Genomic DNA, 27,951 nt, shown 5'->3' on the forward strand with positions numbered 1-27,951 from the left:
ACAGGGAATATGTTTGATTCATTTTGGTCTCCAGTTACTTCATTTCCTTCTTTCATTCAATTTACCAAGCTTGTATCACCCATTCATTCCATATTTATGTATCGCCCTTTATTGAGCACCTACTATGTGCCTGTTGCATATTAGTGCCCCAGTGCAGATCAGACCTACGTTAAATTAATAAATAAGGCAGGGAGGTAGGAAGCCAGGAAGGCAGGCAGGAAGGGAAAAAAACCCAATGTCCTGGATGCCCATGGCCCGAGAGAGCCCCAACTGGCAGCAGTTTCCCCCTTTTAGTCCCCACGTTCCCACTTCTACCTCAGCCAGAAAAATTGAACCCTCTCCAGCCACCCTGGAGCCCATCAGCTGTCTAGGTGATGGTCCGGCGTCTCGAGGAGAGGCGGCGCCCGGGGACCCGCCCCCTCGCCTCCTGCCTGGGGCGAGGTGGTGACGCCCGCTCCGGGATCCAGGCAGCCTACGCGCCCCCGGAGGGCATGCGCCCCTCCGCGGGCAACTCGAGCACAGGGCCCCAGGCCCACGGAGTTGCCCAAGAGGCCGGGCGGCTCCTCCCCGGGGACCCTCCCCTTCTGGGGCGCGTCATTCTCCCCACCCCCGGGTCCGACCCCGGCTGCTCCTCGCACGCCGGCCAGGCGGGGGACAAATCTCAGCCACCTGCTCCGGAGCCGGGGAGCCGGGGCACCGTCCGCCCCATGGAGCTGCCGGCCAGCAACACCAGCTGCGAGAACGGTGCGTGAGGCCAGCGGGGACCCCGTGCGCTCTGCGCTTCGCCTTCCCTCCCTGCTGCTCCTTTCCTCTGCGTCCTCTCCTGCCAGGGGGACCGAAATGGGGAGGGGGTCCGCATGCGTCGTCCCCCACCCAGTTCTCAGGCCCGTCTTGGGAGGGAGCAGGGTTCTGGCTGACTTTCCCCCTCTTTGGAGCTGGGTAGCTGAGGGGGGAATGGGAGAAAGGGGGACGTGCGTGGGAGGAAAGAGGCGGGATTTATCGATTGGAGCGGGTCTACCAAGAGGGGTGTGTGTGTGGGGGGGTGTCTTTTATGTATAGCTGCTTCAGATTTTAGTACCTGCCCAGGTCTGTCCCCCTGGGGCTCATCAAAGACAGGGTAGAGGGCGCAGAGACTCACCACCCCCAAACCCACATCCACCTTTTAGGAAAAGGAGGGAAAGAACAACCCAGGAAAGGATAAGGAAAGATTCTGGGCTTTATGCTCAAGTTCTTATTATGAACCTGGGTAGTGGACTAGGCTCTTTACCTGCATTATCCCAGTTAATCCTTAACACAACTCTAGAAGGCAGGTAGATATTATTACCTTCCTGTCATCATTCTGGAAGTAGGGAAAATGAGGCTCTGAAAAGTCTGATGAACTTGCTCAAAGTAGTACAGTGGGGAAATGGAATATAGAACCAGGGCTCTTGGATTCTAAAACCTGTACTGTGCTCATCTCCTTTCTTGGTATTTCTCCATTTTCCTACCTGGTCTTGGTATGCAGCCTGTGGGATATCCCTGTTTTTCTAACTTCTTCTCTCCAGTGAAGCTTTCAAAGCGGACCTGTTGGGTGTTAGCTGGCTTTGGTTTTCTGAACAGTGATGCGGTCCATTTTCAGCCTCGTCTTCCCCTGGGGAAAAACATGTTCCCCAGTCTTAGCATATTCAGGAAGAGAAGCAGGAATCATCTGGCCCAACGCCCATTTGTCAAGATGAGCACGCTCCTCAGAACTGGATTTCCTTTGGCCATCAGCCCTCTCTCCTTTTCTTTTTACCCCTGTGGGAGGACTTGACTCAATGGAGGGCACTGTGCCCCTTGGATGCCTCAAGCCTCCCCCAAAGAGCCAGGCCCACCCTTTGGCTCCACCTGCTGGAGGTGAACCTTCAGGAGGGCGGGGGAAGGGGGTGGAAATGGGCTTGGCCTTCCTCTTGGGAGTCGCCCTCCTTGGCCCACATCCTCCCAGGTTCTGGCTCTTTTCCTGAACTCAGGGAACTCCCAGGATTTGACTCTTGCCCGAACTGAGGAACAGGAGTGAGCAGTCAGAACAAGTTTGATTAGGGACCCAGATGGTTTCTTGTCTCATCTTCTCTGGATTGTGACACAGGTGTTGGAAAGAGAGGTCTCCCACTGCAGAAGACACATGGGCGTCCCCTGGTGGGTTCCAGACCCAGCTCTGCCACCAGGCTTTTATGAGACTCAAGCAAATCCTTCCCCACCTCAGGGCCTCAGTTTCCCCAGCTGAAAAGAAAGAGGGTTAGACAGGATGCCTTCTAAGGGCTCTTCCAGCTCTGCTGTTCCATGCTTCTGTGCCATGGAAGAAAGGTCAACAGTGCCCTTCCTTTGTTATGCCAAAGTGCCACTCTGTGCTCTAGATATGCCAAAGCTAAAGCTGCCTGACCTTTTGGACTTTGGGCCCTTCTAGTGCAGGCCTAGAGATCTAGCTTGGTTCAAGGAGAAGTGCCTGGCCCGGGCCTACATCCTTGGCACACGAGCCTGGGTCTTTGTGACCCACAGTTTGAAAAAGACCTTCTACTACCAAAGGTCACAAAGTCAGATGCTTATAGGGGCCGAGCACATAACAAAAATGACTGAAGGGAGCCGCATGTGGACTCAGGGGAATCGCAAAGAGCACATCCTGTCTAGGGGTAAAACCACTGCTGAGCCACAGCTTACTGTTGCCTGTGGGACTGTGTGCCCAGCAAAGTAAGCAAAGGCAGCCCTGAAGCTGGACTTTCATGGGAAATCTCCTGATTTTTAAATGTTATCAGGGAGCTCATGTTTTAAGGTAACCTTCAAGAGGCTAAATGACACCCCATCCCCCTTGCCACCTGCTGTGTCTGTGTGTGTTGTGTGTGTGGGGGCGGGGGGCACTGGTGACTGAGAGCATGAACTTCGGTATGATATGGGCTAGGGAAGCAATTCTGGCTTCACCACTTACCACCAGTGTAGCCTTAGGCAGGTTACCAAGCTTAGCAGGGCCCCAGTTTCTTCAGCTAAAACCCTGGGCATGACCACTCTGCCGTCTCCATGATAAGGGATGCTCCTGAGAAGCCCCAGGGTGGTGGGCCCTGGGAGCACCAGAGGATTATTGCCTGTGCTTTGTACTGTCTCCTTGAACTTGGGCAGCTTAGTTCTTCTGACTGAGGGTCTGCCCCGCATGCCCAAGTTTGTCCTGTTGTCCTTGGTATTTGCCAGAAGATCCAGCAAGGGTGTGCTGGCTCAAGGGCGTGAGAACTGATTGACTCTCGTGGACTCTAGGACTTGGAAGGAGAGCTAAAGACAGATCCTGCATGGGGTGGCAGGGACACTGATCTCTCTGAGGCCTGAAGGAGGCCTCAGCCCTGACCACAAGCACCAGAGGTCTTCAAAGTAAGGCCTGGTGATGGTCGGTTCTGACAAGCAAGGATGCTCGTATTTCATCATCTTCAGGCCTAGGAGGGGCTGTGGGCTCCAGCCTCACTCCCTCCTGTTACCTGTCAGGACTCTGCACCAGGGCTGCAGTTAGGGATACGTAAGTGAAGAGGCCTCTGGGAGGGGAGAATCCCTGTATGATCCTGAGCTGTTGGAGGCCCATGTGCCCAGAGGCTGGGAGGGGATTCCTGTGGAGGCCGGGAGGTTGGATTCGATGAGGCCTGAGAGCTGTGGGGCCCTATGTGGTGTGTGTGGGGGGGTGGGGGGCATCCGTCTGACTTAGTGGTGAGGTGCTGGAGTTCTGGAGTCAGACAGCCTGTGTTCTTAGGCAAGGCCTCCATTTCCACATCTATGAAGTGGGAATCAAAGACAGCACTTACCTGACACGTGGTTGGAAGCACTTGATGAGTTCACGAAGGTCCCCAGCCTGCATGCAAACGCCGCCAGCGTGACTCTCACCGTGGTCTCCCCTAGGTTCCCTGATCAGCCTGCACTGCTCCTCCCAACAAGTCCTGTGCCAGATCGTCGGCGACCTCAGCCCCCAGGTGCCCAGCAGTGTCATCTCCAGCAGCTGGCAGGAGGGGTTCAGGCAGAACTACAGCTTCTACGTCGGCCTGGGGCTGGCCATCCTGTCCAGCTTCCTCATCGGCAGCAGCGTCATCCTCAAGAAGAAGGGCCTCCAGCGACTGGTGGCCTCTGGTGCCACGCGGGCTGGTAGGCTCCCGGGGGGCGGGGCTGGATGGGGCGCTGGGTGGCAAGCCCTCGGCCAGCCCCGTGAACCTCCCTTCACGGGGTCCACTGTAGCGGCTTGAGAACCTGTCCTAGATAGGCACAAAAGGCTCATTGTCAGTCCCGTTGGGAGGCCGATCCACCACCAACAGGAGACCTTCCTTTATAATCCAGTAGTTCCTGAGAACTACATGATCAGTTCATTGGGGTGAAGACAGGGAAAAGTCTCAGGGCCAAGAATCCGAAACCCCAGGTCTAGTCCTGGTTTTATTTCTTACCAGTTGTGTCATCACAGGCAAGTCACAATCTCCCTACAAAATGGGAATATAATACCTTTGCCCAGAACAATGTCAGACACGGGTGCGTCCTCACGTACTATCAATCTGAGCTCCTTTATAGGCAACAAAAGAATTACGGAGTCTCTGTCCACAGGGATTTGCTTGTTTGAAAAATTAGACGTGTATCCATGAAACGCTTGTTGAGAAAAGGACTCCTATGTTAAAAGATTTGTTCATTTAATCATCATTCATTGTGTACCAGCTGTGTGCCAGGTGCCGTGCTAGACCTGGGGACACAGTGCCCTTGTGGGGCATTGAGTTGAGTGGAAGAGACAGGCAAGTCGATAAACAGTTGTTCTGTAGCATGTTAAATGCTATCATGGGGAAAATGAAGAATGTTATGGCAATATTTTGGAGGGCCATGTAAAGCCAGGCTTGAGGGGTAGGGGAGGTTTTCTGTAAGAGTTGATTTAGAAGCTGAGACCTACATGGTGTGGAGATAACAAGGTGAGGGGAAAAGAGAAAGAAGTAGTATTCCAGGCAGAAAGAACAGCATGTGCAAAGGCCCAGGGGTGAGAGAGCATGAGTGATATTAGAAGCTGAAACTGTCTCAGGATGGCTAGAGCATGGAGGGGTAAGAGATGGGGTGAGGGCCAGCTCATGAAATGTCTTGTAAACCGGGCTCCAGAGTTTGAGTGTAATTGTAAGTGACAAAAGTTTTAGGCCAGGGGAGTGACATAGTTCGATTTACGATTTGAAAAGATCTCTGGTTGCTGGGTGCAGAGTGGATTAGGAGACAAGACTGGAGGGTGGGAGACCAATCTGGGGAGAAAAACAACAGAACTTGGGCCAGGAAATTGCAGTGGGAATGGAGACAAGTGGTGAAGTCCAGAGATAGATTTTGAAGGTAGGACTTACTGGGTTTGGGTTTGGTGTTGCCTGGCCCCAAGGGGAGGATGAAAAAATGAGTCAAGGTGACTCAGAGCGCTCTGCTTTGAGCAACCGGGGAGATGATGGTGCTATTTTCTGAGACAAAGAAAGCAGGAGGAGCAGGTTTACAGGAAGATGATGTGTTCAGGTTTGGACGTGTTCAGTTTAATGTTCTATGGGACACTGAGCTTTGGAAGCAGACTATTTGTGTTCCAATTCTAGCTCCTCAATTCCAGGTGATATGATCCTGGGCAAGAAAAATAGTTTTTCTGCCTCAGTTTCCTCATCTGAAAAAATGGGGATAGGAATAGTTCCAGCTATATCTTGTTGTGAAGATATGTAGTATGTTTAGAAAGATGCTTAGCATGGAGTAAGCACCAGTTATTAGTTTTACTGTGATCTAAGTGGGAGAGCCTGACAGACAGTTGGATACCCAGGACTAGAGCCGGGTGTGCTCTAAAATGGAGAGATGTGAGGTGTGGGCATGAAGTCAGGATCAGTGGTCATTGCTGCTCTATCTCCTCTTCTGGACAAGGGTTTGAAAGGCCAGAGACCTCCCAGAGTGCCAGAAAAATAGCTGCTTCCACTCAGAAGAGAGCAGAGCAAGTATCACTGACCATTCAGAAAGGCAGCTTCCCCGGAATCCATTTTTTCTCCAATCTGCTCTTTCAATATCTTCTGAGATTTCAACTCAGAGTAAAATGCTCTCAGAGCACTTTTATGGGAGATGCTGACTGCTTGCGGAACCTGATGAAAGTTAAAGACCATCTTAGAAAAAAAGGGCATTCACAAAAAGCAACATACAACTTTGGGATTTTCACAGAACTGTCTAAAACCCACGCTAATCCTCATCATCCTCATTGCTAATACTGAGTATTGACCATGTGCCAGGCTCTGAGTCCGTCATGTGAACAAAGCAGACACAATTCTTGGCTACATGGAGCTTCCATTTTAGTGGGGGAAATTTCAGAAAATAAATAGATCAAATTATAAATGACAAGTGTCATTAAGGAGAAGAACTGAGTGTGACGAGAGAGAATCCCGAGGAAACAATAAAGATAAGGGGACCAGGGAGGGCATTTTAGTGGAAGCAGCATTCAAGCAGAGACCTGTAGAGTAAGTGTAGATATAGGCAAATACTGTTAAGAAGACTATTCCAAACAGGGAAAAGCACATGCAAAGCCCTTAAGGCCAAAAAGAGCTCATCGTTTTTGAAGAACTCAAAGACAGCCTGACCAGCTAGACTGTAGTAGGAAGTGTGGCAGGAGAAGCCTTTGGAGAAGTGAGCAGGGTCAACACTATGAACAGGCTTTAGGGATTCTGGTCTTTATCCTAAGAGCATTTCGAAGCCACTGGCCAGCCAGAAGCTGAGGAGTGACATAATTCTTAAAAGACTCCTGGCTGGGTTTCCCCGGTGGCGCAGCGGTTGAGAGTCCGCCTGCCGATGCAGGAGACACGGGTTCGTGCCCTGGTCCGGGAAGATGCCACGTGCCGCGGAGTGGCTGGGCCCGTGAGCCATGGCCGCTGAGCCTGTGCGTCTGGAGCCTGTGCTCTATAACGGGAGAGGCCACAACAGTGAGAGGCCCGCGTACCGCAAAAAAAAAAAAAAAAAAAAAAAAAGACTCCTGGCTACTATGAAAGGAATGGGTTATAAGGGACAAGAGAAGAACCAGAGGAGTCCTAGGAGGCAGTTGCCTCAACCCAGACCAGAGGTGGTAGTGCCTGGGAGTTGGGTGGTGGGGTGGCAGTGGAGTGGACACACGTGAAATGCATTTTGGAGACAGAATCAGCAGGATGGAATGGATGCAGAAGGTGGAGTAGTGGGAGGGTCAGGAGTGATTCCCTGGTTTCTGGCTTAAGCAACTAGGTACACGGAGGTGCCGCTTACTGAGCTTCATTTGGTGGGTAGGGAGCATTTAAAAATCAAGAGTTCCATTCGGGACAGAGTTTGAGATGCCTGTGCGAGACCCAAGAGTTGTCAAGTAAGCAACTGGATATACATCAGGGCTAAGAAGAAAGGATCAGGGTGCATATATGACATAGGGTATCTAGATGGAATTTAAAGCTTTGGAAGGGATGAACTCACCCAGGACAGGGCCCAGAAGAAGGCCTGGAGGACTCACCACAGCTGACATATACTGAACCCTTAGAGACTGGCGAGTGAAGGTAGAGAAGGAAAGGTCCTGAGAAAGTACGGCCAACCTCTAACTTCATGCCCATTCCTTTCTACAGTGGACGGAGGCTACGGCTACCTGAAGGATGCAATGTGGTGGGCTGGATTTCTCACCAGTAAGTGGGATCTTTGCTACTAAGGACAGTGCCCTATTGATGACAGAGGCAGAGATGAAAGGAGGGGTGGACGGGGCATTTCTGTCTCTATTGTGCAAAATGTGAATCCAAGGCCCAGATTTCTAGGGGGAGAATCTAAACAGTCTTTGCAGGTAGAACATTTTACCTGCATCTCAGGCCACTTTCTCCATCCAAAGTCAGTCTTTCATCCATAAAGCATCTGTCCCCAGAGAGGTTTGCCACAGAGCTGGTAGTGATAAAGGTGTAATTTCTCAACTTCCCCTGAAATTCAGGGAGCTATGACTGCCCGCTGGAGTCTTCTGGACTCCTGCAGGGCACAGCCTGGGACTCCTAAGTCAGCTGCCCCATTCCACAGGCAATTGTTGGCTCACTTAGAACATGGCTGGTCTGCCACCTAAGGTTTGCCCACATTCACACATTCCTTTCCACCCACCCTCTCTGGCTTTCAAACCCTAATTCTTTGGGACGGAAAATTAGCCAGCTTTCGATTTGTAATCCCCTAAGTCAGGTTTTGATCCCTGTCTTAGCCAGTTATCACATTCATCATCTGCTTTCAAAGGGCAGACCCAGGTCATTCCCTACGAGCAGGGAGACAGAAGAGGCACTTGCAGGAGTCTGCAAACTGGAAACTCATATGGGGAGAGGTAGGCCCTTTGGGAATGTCTGACTTTCTAACCACCGGCCTGTCAATCTAGACTATCCATAACTCCTCTGGGAAAGACGGCTCCGTGGACCATTTGGTACCTGGAGAATCAGTAACTGTAGCTGTGTCTTTATTTGATAATTAACACTTTCTAGAGCTTACCTTGAAGATACAGACCAATCATTCGCAGTCCCTGAGATACACTTAACCGTGCCTAGGCTAGAAGCCAAGGGACCTCAAGAACCAGAAAGCACCATGTGACCCCGGACTCCAGGCCACCTCCCTATCTTTAACATGGGAGGATTTGGTCAGGATCATCTGGGCCTGACCTTCAGATCAGGTTCTGCAGGGAGACAGCATAAGGGTGGGGATTTTAAGGAATGCTGGTCTGGGATTCTGTGAATGATTGAACACTGAATGAAGCCGTCTCCACCCAGATTCATTTGGGCTGGAGATGGCACATCAGAGCCACTGTGACCTCTCTTCCCCCTTAACTTCCTAGTGGCTGCCGGAGAAGTTGCCAACTTTGGGGCCTATGCGTTTGCTCCTGCGACAGTCGTCACACCACTGGGAGCGCTGAGTATCCTCATAAGGTTGTTGTCACCTCTCTTGCTGTCTCTTCCTATTTTCAGTTTGTTGATGTCCGGAACTGCAGATGGGGTCAATTGCTACTTGTAGTCAAGGACCTGGGTCAGGCTCAGCTTCCAGAAAGAGGCAGTGTGCTGTTCAGAGCTCCGCACGCTTGGATGGTTTGCTGCCTGGGCGGTGAAGGGGCAGGCCAAGCCCAAACCAGGTGGAAGGGCTTCCCCTGCCGCAAGGCTGAATGTCTCATGTCAGTGTCAGCCTGCCCCAATAGGAGAAGCACACAAGTTGAAAGTACAAGCCCTAGATGAACCCTCCCTCTGCCACTTTGTAGTTACATGGCAGGTCACTTAACTACTCTAAGCCTCAATTTCCCATCTGCTAAGTGGGGATGTTCATAATACCTGCCTGAAGGCACTGATTTAAGGACTAAATGAGATGATGCACAGAAAGTGCCTAGTACAGAACAGGCGCTGAAGAATAATCCCAGCTAACATAGATTGAGGGTTTACTCTGCGCTAAATGTTCTAAACGTATTCCCTCATTTAATCCTCACAGCATCCCTACTAGTTAGAAAGGAGGGGAGACCTGAGGCCAAGAGGGGTTAAGCATCTTGGCCGAGGTCACCCAGGTCCCAGGAGGCTGGGCCAGGATTCCCTCCCAGGCAGTCTAATTTCAGAGTCTGGGTGCTTAACCACTAGGCCCCATGGCCTGGAAGATGTTTGATGGTATTAAAGATAGCTGATATTAAATGTGTGTGCTTCCCATTGCCCCGTTCCTCCCAAGCTACAAACACAGTTCCTCTGTGGGGGTCCTGAGCCCCATTTGAAGCTGGCTCTGATTGTCACCCTAACCTTGGAGCCCCGGTAAGTCCCTAGCCCACCACACCCAGTACCTGTAATTTCCTGTTTTGTTTTACCAGCTTGATGACAATTGTGCAGCATTTATGCAGTCAAAAACCAGATAGAGCCGTGACTCACATGGCACGGTTGGCTGATGTAGCTGAGATACCAGTATTGCGTATCTGATTAGTTTACAGATTCCCATCCCAGGAAGTTGGGAGCGGCAGGGGATCCTCCACTGTGTGACCTCTGCCTTTGCTAATGCTACCGGGTGCTGATGAACAGACATTGTGGGTAAAATGGTTTTGGGAGTTTTAGAGGAGAGATGGGAGACATTCAAAGGAGGTTAGACATCAATCCCCTCTTTGCTGATACCTTTAAGCAGGACTCATGAGGCTCATTGGGTTACCTTAGGTCAGCCAACAGGTCTTTGCCCTAAACTAATGCCACCTGTTTAAAGAAACAGAAGCATGCCCCAGCGATTGTACCTGTCTGGTCTCACCACCCTTCTTCCTTCACCTTTGCTGGCTCATTTGGAGGATGTGACGGGAATGAAAGTCACATCACCAAGGAACAGCAAGGAACTGGAGGTGTTTTGTCCAGAAAAGACTCAAGGAAGTCAGGAGAATTCTTCTCAGTGAGGTGTAGAGGAAAAACCATAGGCTTTATAATTAGACAGAACTTGAGTTCAAATCCTGGCTCGTGTCTTACCAGTTGTATGATCTTGCCATCATTTAAGCTTCTATGGGACTCAGTTTTCTCATCTATAAAATGGACATATTTTACTTCTCAGAGTTGCAAGATGTTAGTGAGATAATAAATGGGAAGTTCTTAGCACAATATCTAGTATGTAAAGTGTGCCCAAGTGTCACTGTGGTTGTTTATATTGGCATATACAAATGGAAGAAGGAATGGATTTGTTTTGTATGGCTCAAGGAATAGATATGGGATGAGTAGAAACTACCATATTTTGGGTTAATAACAGAATGAACCTACAGGGAATTCATTTGCCTTGTGAAGGGGGGAGCTGCTTGCCACCAGAGGTATACAAGCCAAGGCTGAAAGCCTCCTGTTTGCAATGTTAAGAGAAGATGTGCTCATTGGGTAGGAACTTAGACAAGAGTGCTTTGAAGGGCTCTTCCAACTCTTCTCTTTGGGGATATTGTCCGTCTCTAAAATGAAAGAAGTTCACATGTATGTTGTCGATTCCTCCAGCCCAAACTGTAACCCTCCCCTAAATAAGTTTCTATTTCACACATTTCCTAGGGGGTCTAGAAGAGCTTCCACGTGTGAGAGTAGTGAGCCCTTGCTCAGCCCTCACTTTTCTCCAGGATGCTGGGACTGGGCTGGCTGCTGTAATCCCTTTCTCCACTTTCACACGCAGTGCCATCCTTTCCTCATATTTCCTGGGAGAGAGTCTGAACCTGTTGGGGAAGCTGGGCTGTGTGATCTGTGTGGCCGGCAGCACGGTGATGGTGATACACGCCCCCGAGGAAGAGAAGATCACCACCATCGTGGAGATGGCTGCCAAGATGAAAGACACAGGTAGGCTCCGGGCTCCCAGTGAGCAGGAAGGCACTGGGCGTGAACCATGTTAAAGGTCTGACTGGGTTCTGGCCATCTCAGGTGCTGCCATGTGGAGGAGGAGGCAGCAAGCTCAGGGAGGAAAGCTGATGGGCTGGTACTGAGGCTAGCTTACAGGTTCCCAGCCTGATAGGTAGCGATGCTATTATTATGTATTTGTTATGTGCCAGGTACTGTTCTAAATGCCTTGTTTGCATTGTCTTAGTTCAGGTTGTTTTAACAGAATATCGTAGATTGGGCGGCTTATAAACAACAGACACTTAGTTTCACAGTTCCGGGGATCACGATCAAGTCCTAGGTCAAGGCCCGATAGATTTTGTTCATAGATGGCCAGCTTCTCGCTGTGTCCTCATCTGGTGTAGAGGGCAAAGGAGCTCTGTGGAGCCCCTTTTATAAGGGCAGTATTCCCTTCCTGAGGGCTCTACCCTCATGCCTGAATCACCTCCCAAAGACGTCACCTCCGAATACCATCCCATTTGGGATTAGCACTCAACATGTAAATGGGGGGGTGGCATTCCGTCAATTGCGTGTATTAATTTAATCCTACAAAAAAGCTCCTATGAGGAAGGTCCTAATATTAATCCTATTTTACAAAGAGGAAACTGAGGTCTTGGGGGTTTAATTAATAACTTGTACAAGTTATTAAAAAGTTGTGTTTCTGGAACTGGGACCCATGTTTGACTCCAGAGCCCACGTTCTCTTTTTTTAAAATTTTTGGCCACACCAGGTGGTGGCACGTGGGATCTTAGTTCCCTGACCAGGGATCAAACCAGCACCCTCTGTCAGAAGCACGGAGTCCTAACCACTGGACTGCCAGGGAAGTCCCAAGCCTAGGTTCTTTCTTTCTTTATTTATTTATTTTTGCGGTACGCGGGCCTCTCACTGTTGTGGCTTCTCCCGTTGTGGAGCACAGGCTCAGCGGCCATGGCTCACGGGCCCAGCCGCTCCGCGGCATGTGGGATCTTCCCAGACCGGGGCACGAACCCATGTCCCCTGCATCGGCAGGCGGATTCTTAACCACTGCGCCACCAGGGAAGCCCCCAAGCCTAGGTTCTTAATGAGACATCCCGTTGCCATGAGTGGAGGGCTCTAGAGGCTACTGGCATCCTCCCAGGTCAGGTTACCTGTCTCCATCCCCCACAAAGGGTACATCGTGTTTGCTGTGCTTCTGCTGGTGTCCTGCCTCATCCTCATCTTCGTCATCGCCCCACGTTATGGACAAAGGAATATCCTCATCTACATCGTCATCTGCTCTGTGATCGGGGCCTTCTCCGTGACCGCCGTCAAGGGTCTGGGCATCACCATTAAGAACTTCTTCCAGGGGCTGCCAGTTGTGCGGCACCCTCTCCCCTACATCCTGTCCCTCGTGCTGGCCCTTTCGCTCAGCACTCAGGTCAATTTCCTCAACAAGGCGCTGGACATCTTTAATACCTCCCTGGTGTTCCCCATCTACTACGTGTTCTTCACCTCGATGGTGGTGACCTCCTCCGTCGTCCTCTTCAAGGAGTGGCACAGCATGTCGGCCGTGGACATTGTGGGCACCCTCTCTGGCTTTGTCACCATCATCCTGGGTGTGTTCACGCTTCACGCTTTCAAAGACCTGGACGTCAGCCGGACCAGCCTGCCCCACATGCACAAAAACCCAACCCCGCCTCCCGCCCCAGAGCCCAGCATCGTTAGACTCGAAGACAAGAATGTTCTTGTGGACAACATAGAACTCTCCAGCGCCCCATCACCAAAGAAGCCCGAAGTATTTATAATCCATTCGTAAAGCTTGGAATACATGAGTGAGAGGGTGAGCCCTGTGGTACAGCCTGACTGCTCAATTTCAGAGCCACCTGGTTATTTTCAACACAGCTCTTACCAGTGGGCTCTCTTTTCTTGAGACGTTAATTTATACCTCACCGCTGTTTCCGGGAGAAAAGTCCCTACCCAGTGAGCAGTGGCGGCAGAACCTCCTGGAAACACAGCCTCAGTGACCAAATACCCTACTACACGTTGGTGCCAGCAGGTCCCCGGCCCTCCCGCCCTCCTCGTTTCCTCGGTGCCACCTCTGTGCTGTTGGGAAGAAGATAGGATTTGATCCGTTGAATGTAGCACAAGCCAAGAACTTCCCTGAAACGTTGGTCATCAGGAAATCCTCCGCACTGGTTCTCCTCCTGAGACGGATTCACTGTTCCTGAGCCCAAGACTGAAGTGCAGCTGGCCCTCCGAGGCCCGGAGAGCAACTCGCCGCGCCTCCCACCCGGAACCAACAGACACACAACTACCGTAAAATGTCTTGTTGCCTTTGCCACCTCATCTTCGGAGACAGAGGCGGGACCTCAGCTGACCTGCTTACTGTGAAAGCCACCTGACGTCTCAGGGAAACACTTCCACCAGCCCCGTTCCCGGGAGCAGCCAGCCTGGAGGTCAGCATCTGTTTCCATCCGCCCGACCCCTTCCCCACCCTTCCCTCTCTAGACACATCCTAAGGAGTCAGTCATGGAGACATTCAGGCAGTTATCTAAGAACTCAAAACAACACAACAACAACAAAAGGTGCTTGCTTCCCAGCCAAGCTCTGCTGGCCAAGCCCAGGGTTTCATTTTGCCTCACTCTCCAAAGAGAACAGCGATTGCACTGCTCTTAAAAGTAGCCTGGCTGTCGAGCAGAATGCACTTTCCTTTTCCTCAAGGAGTAAACCAATATGATTTGGGGAGATGGGGAGAAGAGTAAGGGGCAGTCAGGAAAGCAGACACAGGCTCTCTGGAAACCAGGGGCTAACTTTTGTGTTTACTCTGGTGGTGAACCAAGAACCCAGGTGGAAAAGGCTCTGGGTAACTTGTTTTTTTTTTTTTGGACACACTGCGCGGCACGTGGGATCTTATTAGTTCCCTGACCAGGGACTGAACCCGCACCCCCTGAAGTGGAAGTGCAGACTCTGAACCACTGGACCGCCAGGGAAGTCCCCTCTGGGTAACTTCTGGGCTGAAGCCTTAGAGGCTTGGCCAGTGGGATCAGCTTTGAACTTCAGTGACCAAGTCGGGGGGTGTAAGCTCGGCACGGGGTGCAATCTGGCTGTTGACCAGATCGCCACCAAGTCCCCAGCTCCACTGATGAGCTGCCCACACTGGGAAGCAGTGTGTCACGACTGCTCCACCACCACCTGCTTTGGGGACTGCCTTTGGTCCCCTCACCTTTGACCAGAGGCAGTCAAAAAACAAGAGCAGCTGGAGAGAGACATAATTAATATCCCCTCCCTTCCTGTCTTCTCTCCAGCAGCAAGAATGTGAGAGTTGATATGAGGACCATTGACAGGGAGGTAAGGGAGCCAGTATATCTGTAAAGAAGGAAGACCTGGCCCTCAGCCCCCAAGCTGGTGCAGAGCCTCCCCTGTGTAACTCCACACCCGTGCCTGTGTTTACGTCCTGTGCCCTAAGCATAGCCAAGCCCAGGCCAAACTGTTGCTGGCCTTGTAGCTCCAAGGAACAGACTGGCTTCCTGCACCACCAGGCTCAAAGCCACAGTTTTTAATGAATGTGGATTTCTCTCTGTAACTAAAATCAATGCAACATGTTGGATCTTGAGAATGACTGTAATCTGAAGGCCCTGAGAGCGTGGTCTGCAGGGTCAGGAATAAAGACCTCTGAGTGTGTTTACTTGATACTTACATCTTGGCTTTCCTTGGACACGGAACAATTAAAGTGGTTCCTCTAGTGCCGGGGGGCCAGTCCCCAATCTCTGGAGAGTTCTGGCTGCCAAGGAAGTCCCTCCAGTGCCTTCTACAGCCACGCCTTCAGTAGAGAGGGAAAGGCTGTTTGGGGAATAGCGTCAGTGGAAGACACCCATCCCATGCCTGAGCCCTTACGAGAAGCCAACCACAGTGCTAAGAGCTTCACGTGAATACTTTTTTTTTTTTGCGGTACGCAGGCCTCTCACTGTTGTGGCCTCTCCCGTTGCGGAGCACAGGCTCCGGACACACAGGCTCAGCGGCCATGGCTCACGGGCCCAGCCGCTCTGCGGCATGTGGGATCTTCCCGGACTGGGGCACGAACCCGTGTCCCCTACATCGGCAGGTGGACTCTCAACCACTGCGCCACCAGGGAAGCCCCATGTGAATACTTTTAAGCTCTCACAAATCCTCACGTCGATCTATATCATTCATGCCGTGAGTGACCCCCAGACCTATTAAAACTAGACTGGCCTGTGTCCAGGTGCAAAGACAAACAGCTCCCTCGACTGGTCATGGGAAAACCCAGGGCTTCTCTGTGGCTCAAGATCTTCCATGGTGGCCTCGCAGGCTGGACAGACGGTCTCTGTAGGAACTCTTCTGAGGAGTCCTCGGTGATGGATCCTATCCAGGCTGGCCAGTGCAACGTTAAAACAAAGAAACAAACAAGAGTTGCCAAACCAGACAACATTTCAAATGACAATTTAATTAAATACAAACAAGGAAAAAAGGCACCACAGCCCATTCAAGTATTTTGCATAGATATACAAATATTGTAAACAATTAATAGGTGGACGAGAGAAAAGAGGATCTGTTTTCTGTGAACAATCTCCCAAATAAAAAGAAAATTCACATTGCCCTGGATCCCAGACGCACACGTACGTACACACAGTGGATGCATGGAAGGGTGACGTTGGGGGCACTTGGCTTGGATTCTGCAGAACCTCTCCTTTGCACGGTTCCCTAAGGATGGGTGGAGCACCTTTCCAGTTGGCATACTCTTTGACTTTCTTGCGTGTCCAGTAGAGCTGTTACATACACATTTAACGCCATCACTGACTTTAGAACTGGTCCCCAATTTAAAACGCGCAAGTTTTCCATGCCCTCGGCCAAATAAGAACAAATTCTGACATAGGTAAGGGGAGGCTTTGTTCAAAAGGATTATTGCAAGGGGCCATGGCCACAGGGGGATGGGGCTATGACAGTACTGTAAGGTCTACAGTGAGACCCTAAGATCTGCGAACCTCTCAGAGCTGGGGCAGAAAGGAGCTTTTCTTTCATAGGGAGAAGTCAATAAGGCTAAAAAGAACCCACGGCAAGCAGGCAGTTACCACTGGAGCCTGGTACCTGGGCTAAAACTCCCACTGAGACAGGGAGAGAGGGTGCAATCCCCCTTGATGTCCCTTGAGGTTTACATTTCAGAGATGCCTCCTAGGCTCTTAAGGAAAACACACCTACCAAAAAAAAAAAAAAAAACCAAACGAACAAACAAAAAAACACACCTAGGGTTGAAAAACTGGCAGGAGGCTAAGTTAGCTTCTAAAAAGATGTACATAGTCTCCATCTGAACAGAAGGCTGGTTAAGTCACTCCACCAAGCCTCAGTTAGGCTCCCCTCCTACCCCCCAGACCCTGAGCATGGACTCACCCTTGGCCAGAGCCAGCATACAGCCCCTCCCCCAAAGGCTAACCACAGAGATGGTCCCTGAATGTGGTTTTTTCCAGCCATGCTCACTCCTTCCTATAAAAGGCCCCTTCCGTCTGAGCTGTGGGATGCTCATAGATCTTGAAGCTGCTCAGCTCACCTGAGCATTCTCCTAATGCAACTGCCCCCGCTCCTATCGCAACACTCCCTTCCCCAGTCTTGCAGTAATCCTTGAGAATAAAGTGCCTCTTTCCCTAAGTCCATGTTGGTTTCCGTCACCTCAAAGCAGCACATGGACACAGGAGGGGAAGAACGGGCTATGACAGCCAGGCTTGCTCCTGGGCAGACTCCCCGCCGGCCTGCCGGAACACAGCCAGGAGTCAAACGGTAAATAGAACCGGCTGCTGAAAGTCTTATCAAATTTAGAAAATTCAACCATTTTCCAGTTCACAGTACAATGTTTATGGGATGGAGGTGGTATTAAAAAAACTGAAAACAAAAACGGAAACAAACAGGAAAGCAACAATCCAGGTCTCTTTCTGGTATGGTTCCAGGGAGGGTGGATTTCAGGTTCAAAAGGCTCATGCAGCCACAGTGGCTGGGGCATTTTCACTTCAGAGCCTTCAACCTCCTGACGTTGGGGAGAAAAGCTGGACATGCCACAGGAATGTCAGTGAGGCAGGGGGTTGAGTTTAAGGGTGATTTCAGTGGAGAGGTGTTTCCACCGTTAATTTTCTGGGGCCCAGCCTCGAGGCCTGGGGCGTTTCGAGTAGCACACTTACATGGAAGGCCGTCCCCTGACCTCAGGAGGCAGCAAGGATGGTGGACATCGGCTGTGGGGAGCAACCAGGGCCCTTGTCGGCAAGACAGGGGTGTGAACATCACCAATAACACAACCTGACTACCTGAGGAAAGAGAACTTCATTTTCCTGAGCTCTTTCTAAATCTATCCCAAGTGCCCCCCCGCAGGTGCACAGCCTGAATATCCCACTTGTCTACAAACCCAAGAATATCTAGTGAGCACCTATTGTATACAGAGAACGATAAGGGGGCCCCGGGGTAGTGGTTGGGAGTGAAGACTCAAGCCTCTTCCTTGCACTGAGGTTTTCAAGAGCAAACGTCTGTTCACTGCAGGAGGCGGGGAGGCCCCAAGCTGCCCGCCACCTTTCTGGGGTGGGAGACCATCCCAGAGAACAGCTCCGGTGGTTCTCTGAAAATCCTCCCAGCTAGCAGAGCACCACACAGCCCCCATTCCCTGCTGCGGGGAGGACAGGACCAGAGGAAAGAACACAAGGAAGAGGATGAGAAAATGTCTGGCTGGTCCCGGCACAGACTCTGTTCCGTCAAGGCTGCTGGCTGCTGCTTCTCTAGGGATCTCTAGAGACAGGTCTGCTCTCTGCTCAGAAGACAACGGCCCTGCCTCAAGCCAGTGACTAGGTCTGGAGACAGGCTGGGGCTCCCAGGATGTCCACTCTCCTCCCTGCACCCACCACTGTCCCTGAGGACCTTACTCAGATTCAGGTCAGGGAGTAAAAGGAAGACCCACACTCTGCTGAGGTCACCACACACCATGGAAAGTAAAGCTACGACCCCACAGCCATGGCCCGAGTCTACCCGGGTCAACACTCTTGAGAACCAACATAGGAGATCCCGTGGCCAACCCGCAGGCAGGACCCTGACTTGCAGGTCACAGCACCAAGTCCCAGGAAGTCGGGACTGCTGGGGATTCACTCTTCACAGCACCACACATTAGGCGGGTCCCAGCGGAGAAGGAGAACTCAGAAGCGTGAGGCACTTGGAAAATGCAGAAGAGAAAACAAGGAGCACTCAAGAACAGTGGCGAGCAGAGTCAAAACCTTTGGCTTGACGGCTCAGAGGGGGCCGGGGCTGTGCTCCCCCTGCTGTCTACACTGCCTGCAAATAGTACCTGTCTGAGTCAGAGTGACCCTTGGGAGTAAGGGGATGCGGGGGCTTTGGTGGGGGGAGGGGGGCGGCGTGAGGAGGGAACTTGACGTGTTCACGTATGGCCACAGAGCCAGGAGCTGTGACCTCAACCAAGCCCTGGCTGGAGTGACCCCTCCTGATCAGTAAAGCTAAAAGGGACAGTAAGTGCCCAGCCTCTGTCCAGCCTGGGACCTCTGAGGAAGATGGAAGCAAAGGAAAGCTCTCATGCGTACCCTCCTCCATAGGACGTGGATGGATGGCTTCTCCAAGCTGAGTCCTGGCCTCAAGGGCTAAACAGACTTTTCCCAGCTGGGCTCGCCAGCTCAGACAGCCTGCACCAGCTCGACTGTCACCTCTGGGGTGAGGGGCCAGCTGAAGGGCGGATAGGGGACGAGCAGCCATTCAACCTCTTCGGCTCTGCCCTCCCTACCTGGGGCTGAATATTGCACAAAACAACACTTGGATGCCGTTGATGGTAGGCACTCTGGGCCTCTGTGGAAGCCGAGGTGGCACTGAGTCAAGGAGGAGATTTTTCAGAGATGCAGTCGTTCCGGGAGGAGGGGAGGGGGGAGGGGGGGCTCAGAGGTGGCCAGGCATGCTTCCTCCAGATTCCGTGGTCACGGCTCCTCTGTGGTGTTCAGAGCCCTCACAAGAAGGGAGAAGCGCCTTCAGACGGGTCTAGATTTTCGAGCTAGCCATCCCCACAGCCCTCTGTGACCTGTATTCAGGAAACTGCAGGGAAAAAAGAGAGGGAGAGAGACATCAGCTCCGTGCTATCGGTGGGGAGCTGTCCTCTGGCTTGTGACAGGTGGGCATGAGTGGCAGACTGTCACCTGAGAAGAAGGGTTTCCGCAGAAGTCTGTCCACATGTCTGCTCGTCCAGACCATCAACTGCAGTAAGAGGCATGGTGGCAGCCCCCAACCCCCAGCTGACAAGCCATTCCCCTCCCCCCTCCCAGCAAAGCTGCAGCTCAGTCTGCAGAGTTCCCAGGGCCTCGTAGGAACACAGGGCAGTGAGCCAGCTTCCTCACCTGCTCCCCTCTGCCCCAACTCCCAGGACTCAGACTAAGTCCCAGGACTAAGTCCCAGGGAAGATGTATTAAGAGGGGCCATTTGTGCACAGCCTACCATAGGCCAGCGGTTAATGTAAATTAACTGCCTTCACAGTAACCCGATGGGGTTGGCTATTTCTGCTTCGTAAAACCTCTTTCTAGATAAGGAAACGGAGACTCAAGAGAGTGATTTGCTCAGGGCCGCTCAGCTCAGCTCAGCTCATCAGTTGCAGACCCAGGTTTGAAGCTACCATAGCTCAGCCTCCTAAACATCACCTTTCACATGAAACCAAAAAAGGGGGTGTGCAAGGGTCTCACCAATTTAAGGGACAGTCATGCAGGCACCAAGAAATGCCAAGCTTCTGTCCTTTGCTTTTGTTCTGGAAGTTCAGCACTACATCAAGAAGCATGAACTGGTCTGTTTTCTCAACTCTTATTTTTGTCCCCTGGATCCCTCTGCCCCAGCTTCCACCTCGAGTGTTTCTGAAGACTCACCTTTGGGGTAAGCACAGCCAGGGGCCGGGTCTGCTGAGGTCTAGAGGCAGGGGGCCACAGAATGGAGACACCACCTGGCCTGGGGAGACTCTTGCGGCCTGGCACCGGGTTAGCCGGGAGTGCCTTCTGGGGCGGCCGAGGCCTGGAGAAATCCTGGGGAGAAAGCCACAAGCCTCACTCAAAGGCCAGAGGGGCCTGTTCGAAAGAAAATGTTCTCAATATTTTACAGGTCAAAAGCAGATGAGAAAAGGGATATACTATTTTAAAAGAATGGTCCCTCTGGAGCCTGTGCTCCGCAATAGGAGAGGCCACAACAGTGAGAGGCCCGCGTACCGCAAATAAATAAATAAATAAATAAAAAGAAAAAATAAAAAGAATGGTCCCATTTAAAAAGAAATTGTGTGCATACATGTTTACATGCTCAGGAAAAAGCCTTTTTGGAGAGCAATTTAGCAGTATCTATTAAGATTAGAAATGATCATTCTCTGACCTAATACATAATTTCATTCCCTCTGAGAACTATTTGCACAGGTGCACAAAAATGAAATTGCAAGGATGTTCCTTGCAGCACTGTATGTGACAGCTAAAGTAAACTATAAATAACTAAAATTTCCATCAACAGACAAATTACTAAAATTATACAGTGATATATAAAGCAGCATTTCAAAAGAAGGAAGTAGGTTGATACGTGCTGAGGTGGAAAGATGGTCAACAGTCATGGCAAGCTGCAGTACAAGCTATACAGGATAGTTTAGAGAAAATAAGTCACCCCACTACCCCCCACCAATGTAAATGCAGAGGTACAGAGGAAAGTCAGGAAGGATGAAGACCAAATTGATAACAGAGGTCAGAGGTTCAGAGTGGGCTGTGCATAGGGAGAGGGGTCGTCCAAGTGAACATTCAGTTTTTTTAACAAAGCATATATGTGTATTACTTGTGCAAATAAAAATAAAAATTGTAAAAAGAAGAAATCTTATTTTCCGTATTGTTTGTCTATGGGTGGCACAGTCTTTCCTTTGTGCTTTTACATTACCTTCATGTTTTGCCCCCTTCTCAATAAGGCCTTCCCTGATGACCTTATTTAAAATTATAACACCCCCAAACACAACAATACACAATCAACAGGATGCAGCAAAAGCAGCCTAAGAGAGAAGTTCATAGCGATACAGGCCTTCCTCAAAAAACAAGGAAAATCTCAAATAAACAACCTAACCTACCACCTAAAAGAATTAGAAAAAGCAGAACAAACAAAACCTAAAGTCAGCAGAAGGAAGATCAGAGAGGAAATAAATAAAATAGAGATTTAAAAAAATAGAAAAAAAAATCAATAAAACCAAGAGCTGGTTTTCTGAAAGGATAAATAAAATCGACAAACCTCTGGTCAGGCTCACCAAGAAGAAGGAAGAGGACCCAAATAAAATAAGAAATGAAAGAGAAGAAATAACTACTAACACTGCAGAAATACAAAAAATCATAAGAGAATACTATGAACCATTACATGCCAACGAATTGGACAACCTAGAAGAAATGGACAAGTTTCTAGAAACACACAGCCCACCGTAACTGAATCAAGAAGAAACAGATAATTTGAACAGAATGATCACTAGAAGTGAAGTGGAATCTGTTAAAAAAACAAAACAAAACAAAATAAAACTCCCTGCAAACCAAAGGGAGTGGCTTCCAGGATGGCTTCACTGAGGAATTCTACCAAACATACAAAGAAGAGCTTACACCAATCCTTCTCAAACACTTCCAAAAGATTGAAGTGGAGGGAACACTCCCTAAGTCATGCTATGAAGCCACCATCACCCTGATACTAAAACTAGACAAAGACACTAACAAAAAAGAAAACTACAGACCAATATCTTTGATGAATATAGATGCAAAAATCCTCAACAAAATATTAGCAGACTGAATCCAACAACATATAAAAAAGACCATATACCACGACCAAGTTGGATTCATCCTAGGGTCACAAGAATGGTTCAACATATGCAACTCAATCAATGGGAAACACCACATCAACAAAAGACAAAACTCACATGATCATCTCAACAGATGCAGAAAGAGCATTTGATAAAATTCAACATCAACTCATAATAAAAACTCTCACCAAAGTGGGTATAGACAGAACATATCTCAGCATAATAAAGGATATTTATGACAAACTCACAGCCAACATAATACTCAACAATGAAAAGCTGAAAGCCTTCCTGCTAAAATGTGGAACAAGAAAAGGATGCCCATTCTCATCACTTCTATTCAACATAGTATTGGAAGTCCTAGACAAAGCAATCAGACAAGAAAAAGAAATAAAAGGAAATTGGAAAGGAAGAGGTAAAATTGTCATTATATGCAGATGACATACTATATAAAGAAAACCCTAAAGACTCACACAAAAGCTACTACAACTGGGACTTCCCTGGCAGTCCAGTGGTTAAGACTTCATGCTTCCAATGCAGGGGGTGTGGGTTTGATCCCTGGTCAGGTAACTAAGATCCCACATTCTGTGCAGCACAGCCAAAAAAAAAAAAACTACTAAAACTGATAAATGAATTCAGCAAGGTAGCAGGATACAAGATTAACATACAGAAATCTGTTGCATTTCTTTACACTAATAATAAAATTATCAGAAAGAGAAGTGAAAATACAATCCCTTTAAAAATTGTATCCAAAATAAAAATACTTAGGAATAAATCTGACGAAGGAAGTGAAAGACTGATATGCTGAGAATTATAAAAAACATTGGCAAAGGAAACTGAAGATAATTCAAAGAAATGGAAAGATGCTGTTGGATTGGAAGAATTAATATTGTTAAAATGGCCATACTAACCAGAGCAATCTACAGATTTAATGCAACCCCTATCGAATTACCCATGACATTTTTCACAGAACTAGGGCAAATAATCATAAAATTTATATGGAACCACAAAAGACCCAGAGTTGCCAAACGATCCTGAGGAAAAAGAACAAAGCTGGAGGCATAACCCTCCCAGACTGCAGACAGTACTACAAAGCTACAGTTATCAAACAGTGTGTTATTGGCACAAAAGCAGACATATGGATCAATGGGACAGAATAGAGAGCCCAGAAATAAACCACACACCTATGGTCAATTAATCTCAACAAAGGAGGCCAAAATATACAATGGAGAAAAGACAGTCTCTTCAGCAAGTGGTGTTGGAAAGCTGGACAGCCACATGTAAATCAATAGTTAGAACACTCTCTCACGCCATACACAAAAATAAACTCGAAATGTCTTAAAGTCTTAAATGTAAGACATGACACCATAACACTCCTAAAAGAGAACATAGGCAAAACATGCTTTGACATAAATCGTAGCAATGTTTTCTTAGGTTAGTCTCCTAAGGCAAAAGAAATAAAAGTAAAAATAAACAAATGGGGCCTAATCAAACTTACAAGCTTTTGCACAGCAAACGAAACCATAAACAAAATGAAAAGACACCTATGAAATGGGAGAAAATATCTGCAAATAATGTGACTGACAAGGGCTTAATTCCCCAAATATACAAACAAACAGCTCAATATCAAAAAACAAACAACCCAATCAAAAAAATGGGCAGAAGACCTAAATAGACATTTCTGCAAAGAAGACATACAGACAGCCAAAAAGCACATGAAAAGATGCTCAACATCGCTAATTATTAGAGAAACGCAAATCAAAACTACAATGAAGTATCATCTCACACCGGTCAGTATGGCCATCTTCAAAAAGTCTGCAAACAATAAATGCTGGAGAGGGTGTGTAGAAGAGGGAACCCTCCTATACTGTGGGTGAGAATGTAAACTGGTGCAGCCACTATGGAAAACAGTATGGAGGTTCCTGAAAAAGCTAAAAATAGAGCTACCATATGATCCAGCAATCCCACTCCTGAGCATATACCCAGAGTTTTATGGTGTCATGTCTTAATTCAAAGATACACGCACCCCAATGTTCATAGTCGCACTATTTACAATAGCCAAGACATGGAAGCAACCTAAGTGTCCATCGATAGATGAATGGATAAAGAAAATGTGGTACATATATACAAGCGAATGTGCCATTTGCAGCAACATGGATGGACCCAGAGATCATCACACTAAGTGAAGTAAGTCAGACAGAGAAAGACGACTATCACATGATACCACTTATATGTGTGGAATCTAAAAAATGATACAAATGAACTTATTTACAAAACAGAAACAGACTCACAGACTTAGAAAACAAACTTATGGTTACCAAAGGGGAAGAGGCAGGAGGGATAAATTAGGAGCTTGGAATTAATAGATACACACTACTATATATAAAAGAGATAAACAACAAGGACCTACTCTATAGCACAGAGAACTACATTCAGTATCTTGTAATAACCTATAACAGAAAGAATGTGAAAGAGAATATGTGTGTGTGTGTATATATATATATATATATATATATATATATCTGAATCATTTTCCTACACACCAGAATCTAACACAACACTGTAAACCAGCTATACTTCAATTTTTAAAAATTGCAACACTCCCCCAGTCAGCATTCCCAGACCCCTTTATCCTAATCCACTTTTTCTTTTTTGGTATATATCACTTATCCCATTCCACCATACTATACAACTTACTTATTTTTTATTTCTGCCTCTCCATCCCCCACTATATAAGAAACAGGGGCAGGGGTCCTTTTCTGTTTGATTCAGTGACACAGCTCAAGCTTTAGAACAGTGCCTACTATATACAGTAAGCACTCAACACGTATTAGCTGAAAAAATAATAAAACTCTGCACCCGTCAAAAAAATTTAAATAACTATATTTATTCTGTGAGCCAAAAAAAAATTTTAAGGGGCAAAGAATGGATCTCATGCCACCACCCACAGATCCCCAAGCTGGTGGGGTGCAAGAGAGAAGCTGATTCCACAGGTGAGAGTTCCAGTGCCTACTGTCCTGGATCGCTCCCCTTCCTGAGAAGGTCACTAGCAAGCATAAAAATGGCTCAAAGGCAAGCATGGGGAGAGAATGGGAGTAAATCAGAGATCTTCTGAAAGCAGCTTCTCAGCCAGCAGAACAGTGAGAGCAGAAATGAAAAAGAGCAGCAGATTCTCATGACCAAAGCGCCCCGTTGTCCAGCGCCATCCCTTCCCGGAAGGACAATGCGATCCCACACGCTTCCAGCCCAGAAAGCTGTCAAATCAGTGGCTGCTGGAGGCCAGGACAGAGACCTTCTGGGGGAAGCAACAGCTGGGGGCAGATGTCAGGATGCCGTGGGGAAATGCTGTGCTCCCTTGGCTGCTTTCTGTGCCAAACGAACAATTCGTGTGTGTGCAAGTGCACACGCAGGGCGGGTGATCTGGGCAGAAGCCTCATCAGCATGGCAACACTGGGCCTCCCAGAGCAGGGTCATGCCACTGGCCACGTCTGCTTTGACCCAGCTCGGCTCTACCAGGGGCCTCACCCAGCACTGTTTTCTAGAGGCAGAAACTGTCCTTGAACCGCTCTGGCCCACTGCTCCTGTCCTCAGCGGGTGGCACCTCCATCAGTCAAGCTGCAGAAACCAGACACTGGGCAGTTGTGTGGGGGGGTTTTTTTTGGGGAGGGCCGGTTGTCATTCCCTCCCAACCCTCATCAGCAACTGTTCCCCTGTCTTTTCTCTTCTACACATCCCTCATCAGCTTCACCCCATCACCGCTGTCACCCCCCCTGCTCCAAGCTACCATCACCTTTCCTCTGGACGCTGTTTAAACTTGTAACCCCTGCACCCAGTCTCATCCCTCGGATCACAATGCCGCTACAGTGAGCCTTTCATTCTTTAAAACTGATTTTTTAATTAAAGTATAATATACATAAAAAGAAATGAGTCATACAAGCAGATGAATCATCAGAGTGAACACACCTATGTAATCCTCACCCAGGTCAAACAATGGAAGATTAATAGTCTCAGAAGCATCTCTGGGCACCCTCCCAGGCACTGTGCCTCCCTCTTGCCTAAATGTAGCCCAAAGTGAGATCCCTGTAGATGGCAAATCTGTAGGGAAATTTCCCTGTAGATGGAAATCCCTGTAGATGTCACCCATGCTCCACCACTGCCCTGTTCCCATCAAATGCAGACCAAATTCCTAGTCCGTGCCTGTGGCACAGTCTGGCTTCCCCTGGCTCTCCATCATAGCTCCATGGGCCCCAGGCAAAGGGGCCTTGAAGTTCCTTCCATCTGTGGGCTCTCTCCATCACAAAGCTTCCCTACCATCAGGTCCCTGGTCCAAGAACCTCTCCCACCCCTCACAGCCTGCTCACCCCGCAGGTCTCAGCTCAAATGTCACCTCCTCACGGAAGCCTTCCCAGATTTCCCAGGCTAAGTCAAGTCCCCCATAACTCTCTTTGTAAGAATGCTGAACCTCTCCTTCATAGCACTTACCACTACTGTCACTACATGTATACCAGTCTCGTCCCCAGCAAGCTGTGAGCTCTGTGAGGCGGAGATGGCATCTGCTTTGCTAACCACTGCCTAGTACAGAGTAGAAGTTCATACACATTTGTAGACAGAATAGAAGAGGTTACGAAGCTTCACCCTCCACCTCTCCAGAGTGGTCCATGTCACCAAGCTAGGAGGTGGTGGAGCTGAGATCTGGAGAGCGTGAATTCCCCCAGGGCAAGTGGTATCTCAGCTCTGGGCTCCAGGGCCTAAGCCAGGACCTGACCCACAGGGTGGTGAAGGGTTTGGAGTCAGCCCTGGGTGCAAGTCCTGGCTACTCCACTTACAAACCGCCACCTTGGGGTAGCCCCTTCAACTCCATGAGACACAACTACCCAACACCGAAAATGAGGGCAGCAGAAACTCTCTTCTTGGAATGGTTCTGAGGAAGGGGGCGGCGCCCCGATTTAATCCCCGCCGCCTGCTCAGAGAAGCTGCCTCCCACTCCCCGCCCTTGAGAAACCCCCATCTGGGCCCGGGCCCAGCAGAAGCCATGCTTGGCATGTGTTTTGGGATAACTTCCACCGGCCAGGTGGCCCTCTGAGCTCTGGATTCCTGCCAGCAGCCACCAGGGAAAGTGGGAGTCAGGGCGGGATATGGAGCCTCCAGGCTTCCTGTCCCCCCAGCTGGAGTCCACTGCCCCTGGAGACCCCTCCCCCAACCTACTGTGCGGCACCTTGGGGTGAGGCTGACACCATCTCCACTGAACAGGCCTCCAGTGTGGGTTTTTTAGGACCAGTGGTTTCAATGGACTGCTCCCTCCTCCTACACCTCTGTTCTTCCCACACCCCTGTCTGCACGTGGCTGCTTTCTCCCCTCTTCCTCCCTTTCTCTCCTCTTTCCTTCTGTTATGGGCTGAACTGTGCCCCGCCAAAATTCATACGTTTCCGCTCTAACCCCCAGTACCTCAGAATGTGACTGTATTTGGAGACAGGGCCTTTAAAGAGGTGACTATGTTGAAATGAGGCCGTTAGAGTGGGCCCTAATCCGGTCTGACTGGCGTCCTTATAAGAGGAAATGTAGACACAGAGAGACATCAGGGTGCACGTACACAAAGGAAGGACCATATGAGGACACGGCAGAATACAGTCATCGGCAAGCCAAGGAGACAGGCCTCAGAAGAAACCAAGCCTACTGGACTTCCAGCCTCCAGAACCATCAGAAGATAACTTCCTGTTGTTTACACCACCCGGTCTGTGCTGTTTTGGCCGCCCAAGGAGGCTAACGCACCCTCCGTCTCCTCGTCCCTCCTCTACTCCTCTTGCTCTTTTCCCTTTCTCCTTCCCTCTTCTCTCCCTGTCAGTCTTTCCTTTCCCTTTCTGCATGGAATTTTCT

The 27,951-nt window shown here is 49.4% G+C and overlaps 2 protein-coding genes across 2 annotated transcripts in view; one reads left to right on the forward strand and one right to left on the reverse strand.

The window, feature by feature from the left end:
- Positions 1-507: 507 nt before the first annotated feature.
- NIPAL4 (NIPA like domain containing 4) lies at positions 508-15,877 on the forward strand. Its single transcript, XM_060144125.1, has 6 exons — positions 508-744; positions 3,886-4,125; positions 7,581-7,637; positions 8,804-8,894; positions 11,110-11,270; positions 12,455-15,877. The coding sequence occupies exons 1-6, from the start codon at positions 708-710 to the stop codon at positions 13,078-13,080; spliced, it is 1,212 nt and encodes a 403-aa protein (XP_060000108.1). The 5' UTR covers positions 508-707; the 3' UTR covers positions 13,081-15,877.
- ADAM19 (ADAM metallopeptidase domain 19) overlaps positions 15,711-27,951 on the reverse strand; it is an 88,671-nt gene continuing 76,430 nt past the window's right edge. The window contains exons 22-23 of the mRNA XM_060144122.1: positions 20,156-20,308; positions 15,711-19,340 (exon numbers count right to left, since the gene is read on the reverse strand). Coding sequence (XP_060000105.1) covers positions 19,287-19,340; positions 20,156-20,308 — 207 coding nt within the window. The 3' untranslated portion in view covers positions 15,711-19,286. The remainder of the gene's footprint in view (positions 19,341-20,155; positions 20,309-27,951) is intronic.

This window comes from Lagenorhynchus albirostris, chromosome 3 (genome assembly GCF_949774975.1).
Source record: "Lagenorhynchus albirostris chromosome 3, mLagAlb1.1, whole genome shotgun sequence".
Lineage (NCBI taxonomy): Eukaryota > Metazoa > Chordata > Mammalia > Artiodactyla > Delphinidae > Lagenorhynchus > Lagenorhynchus albirostris.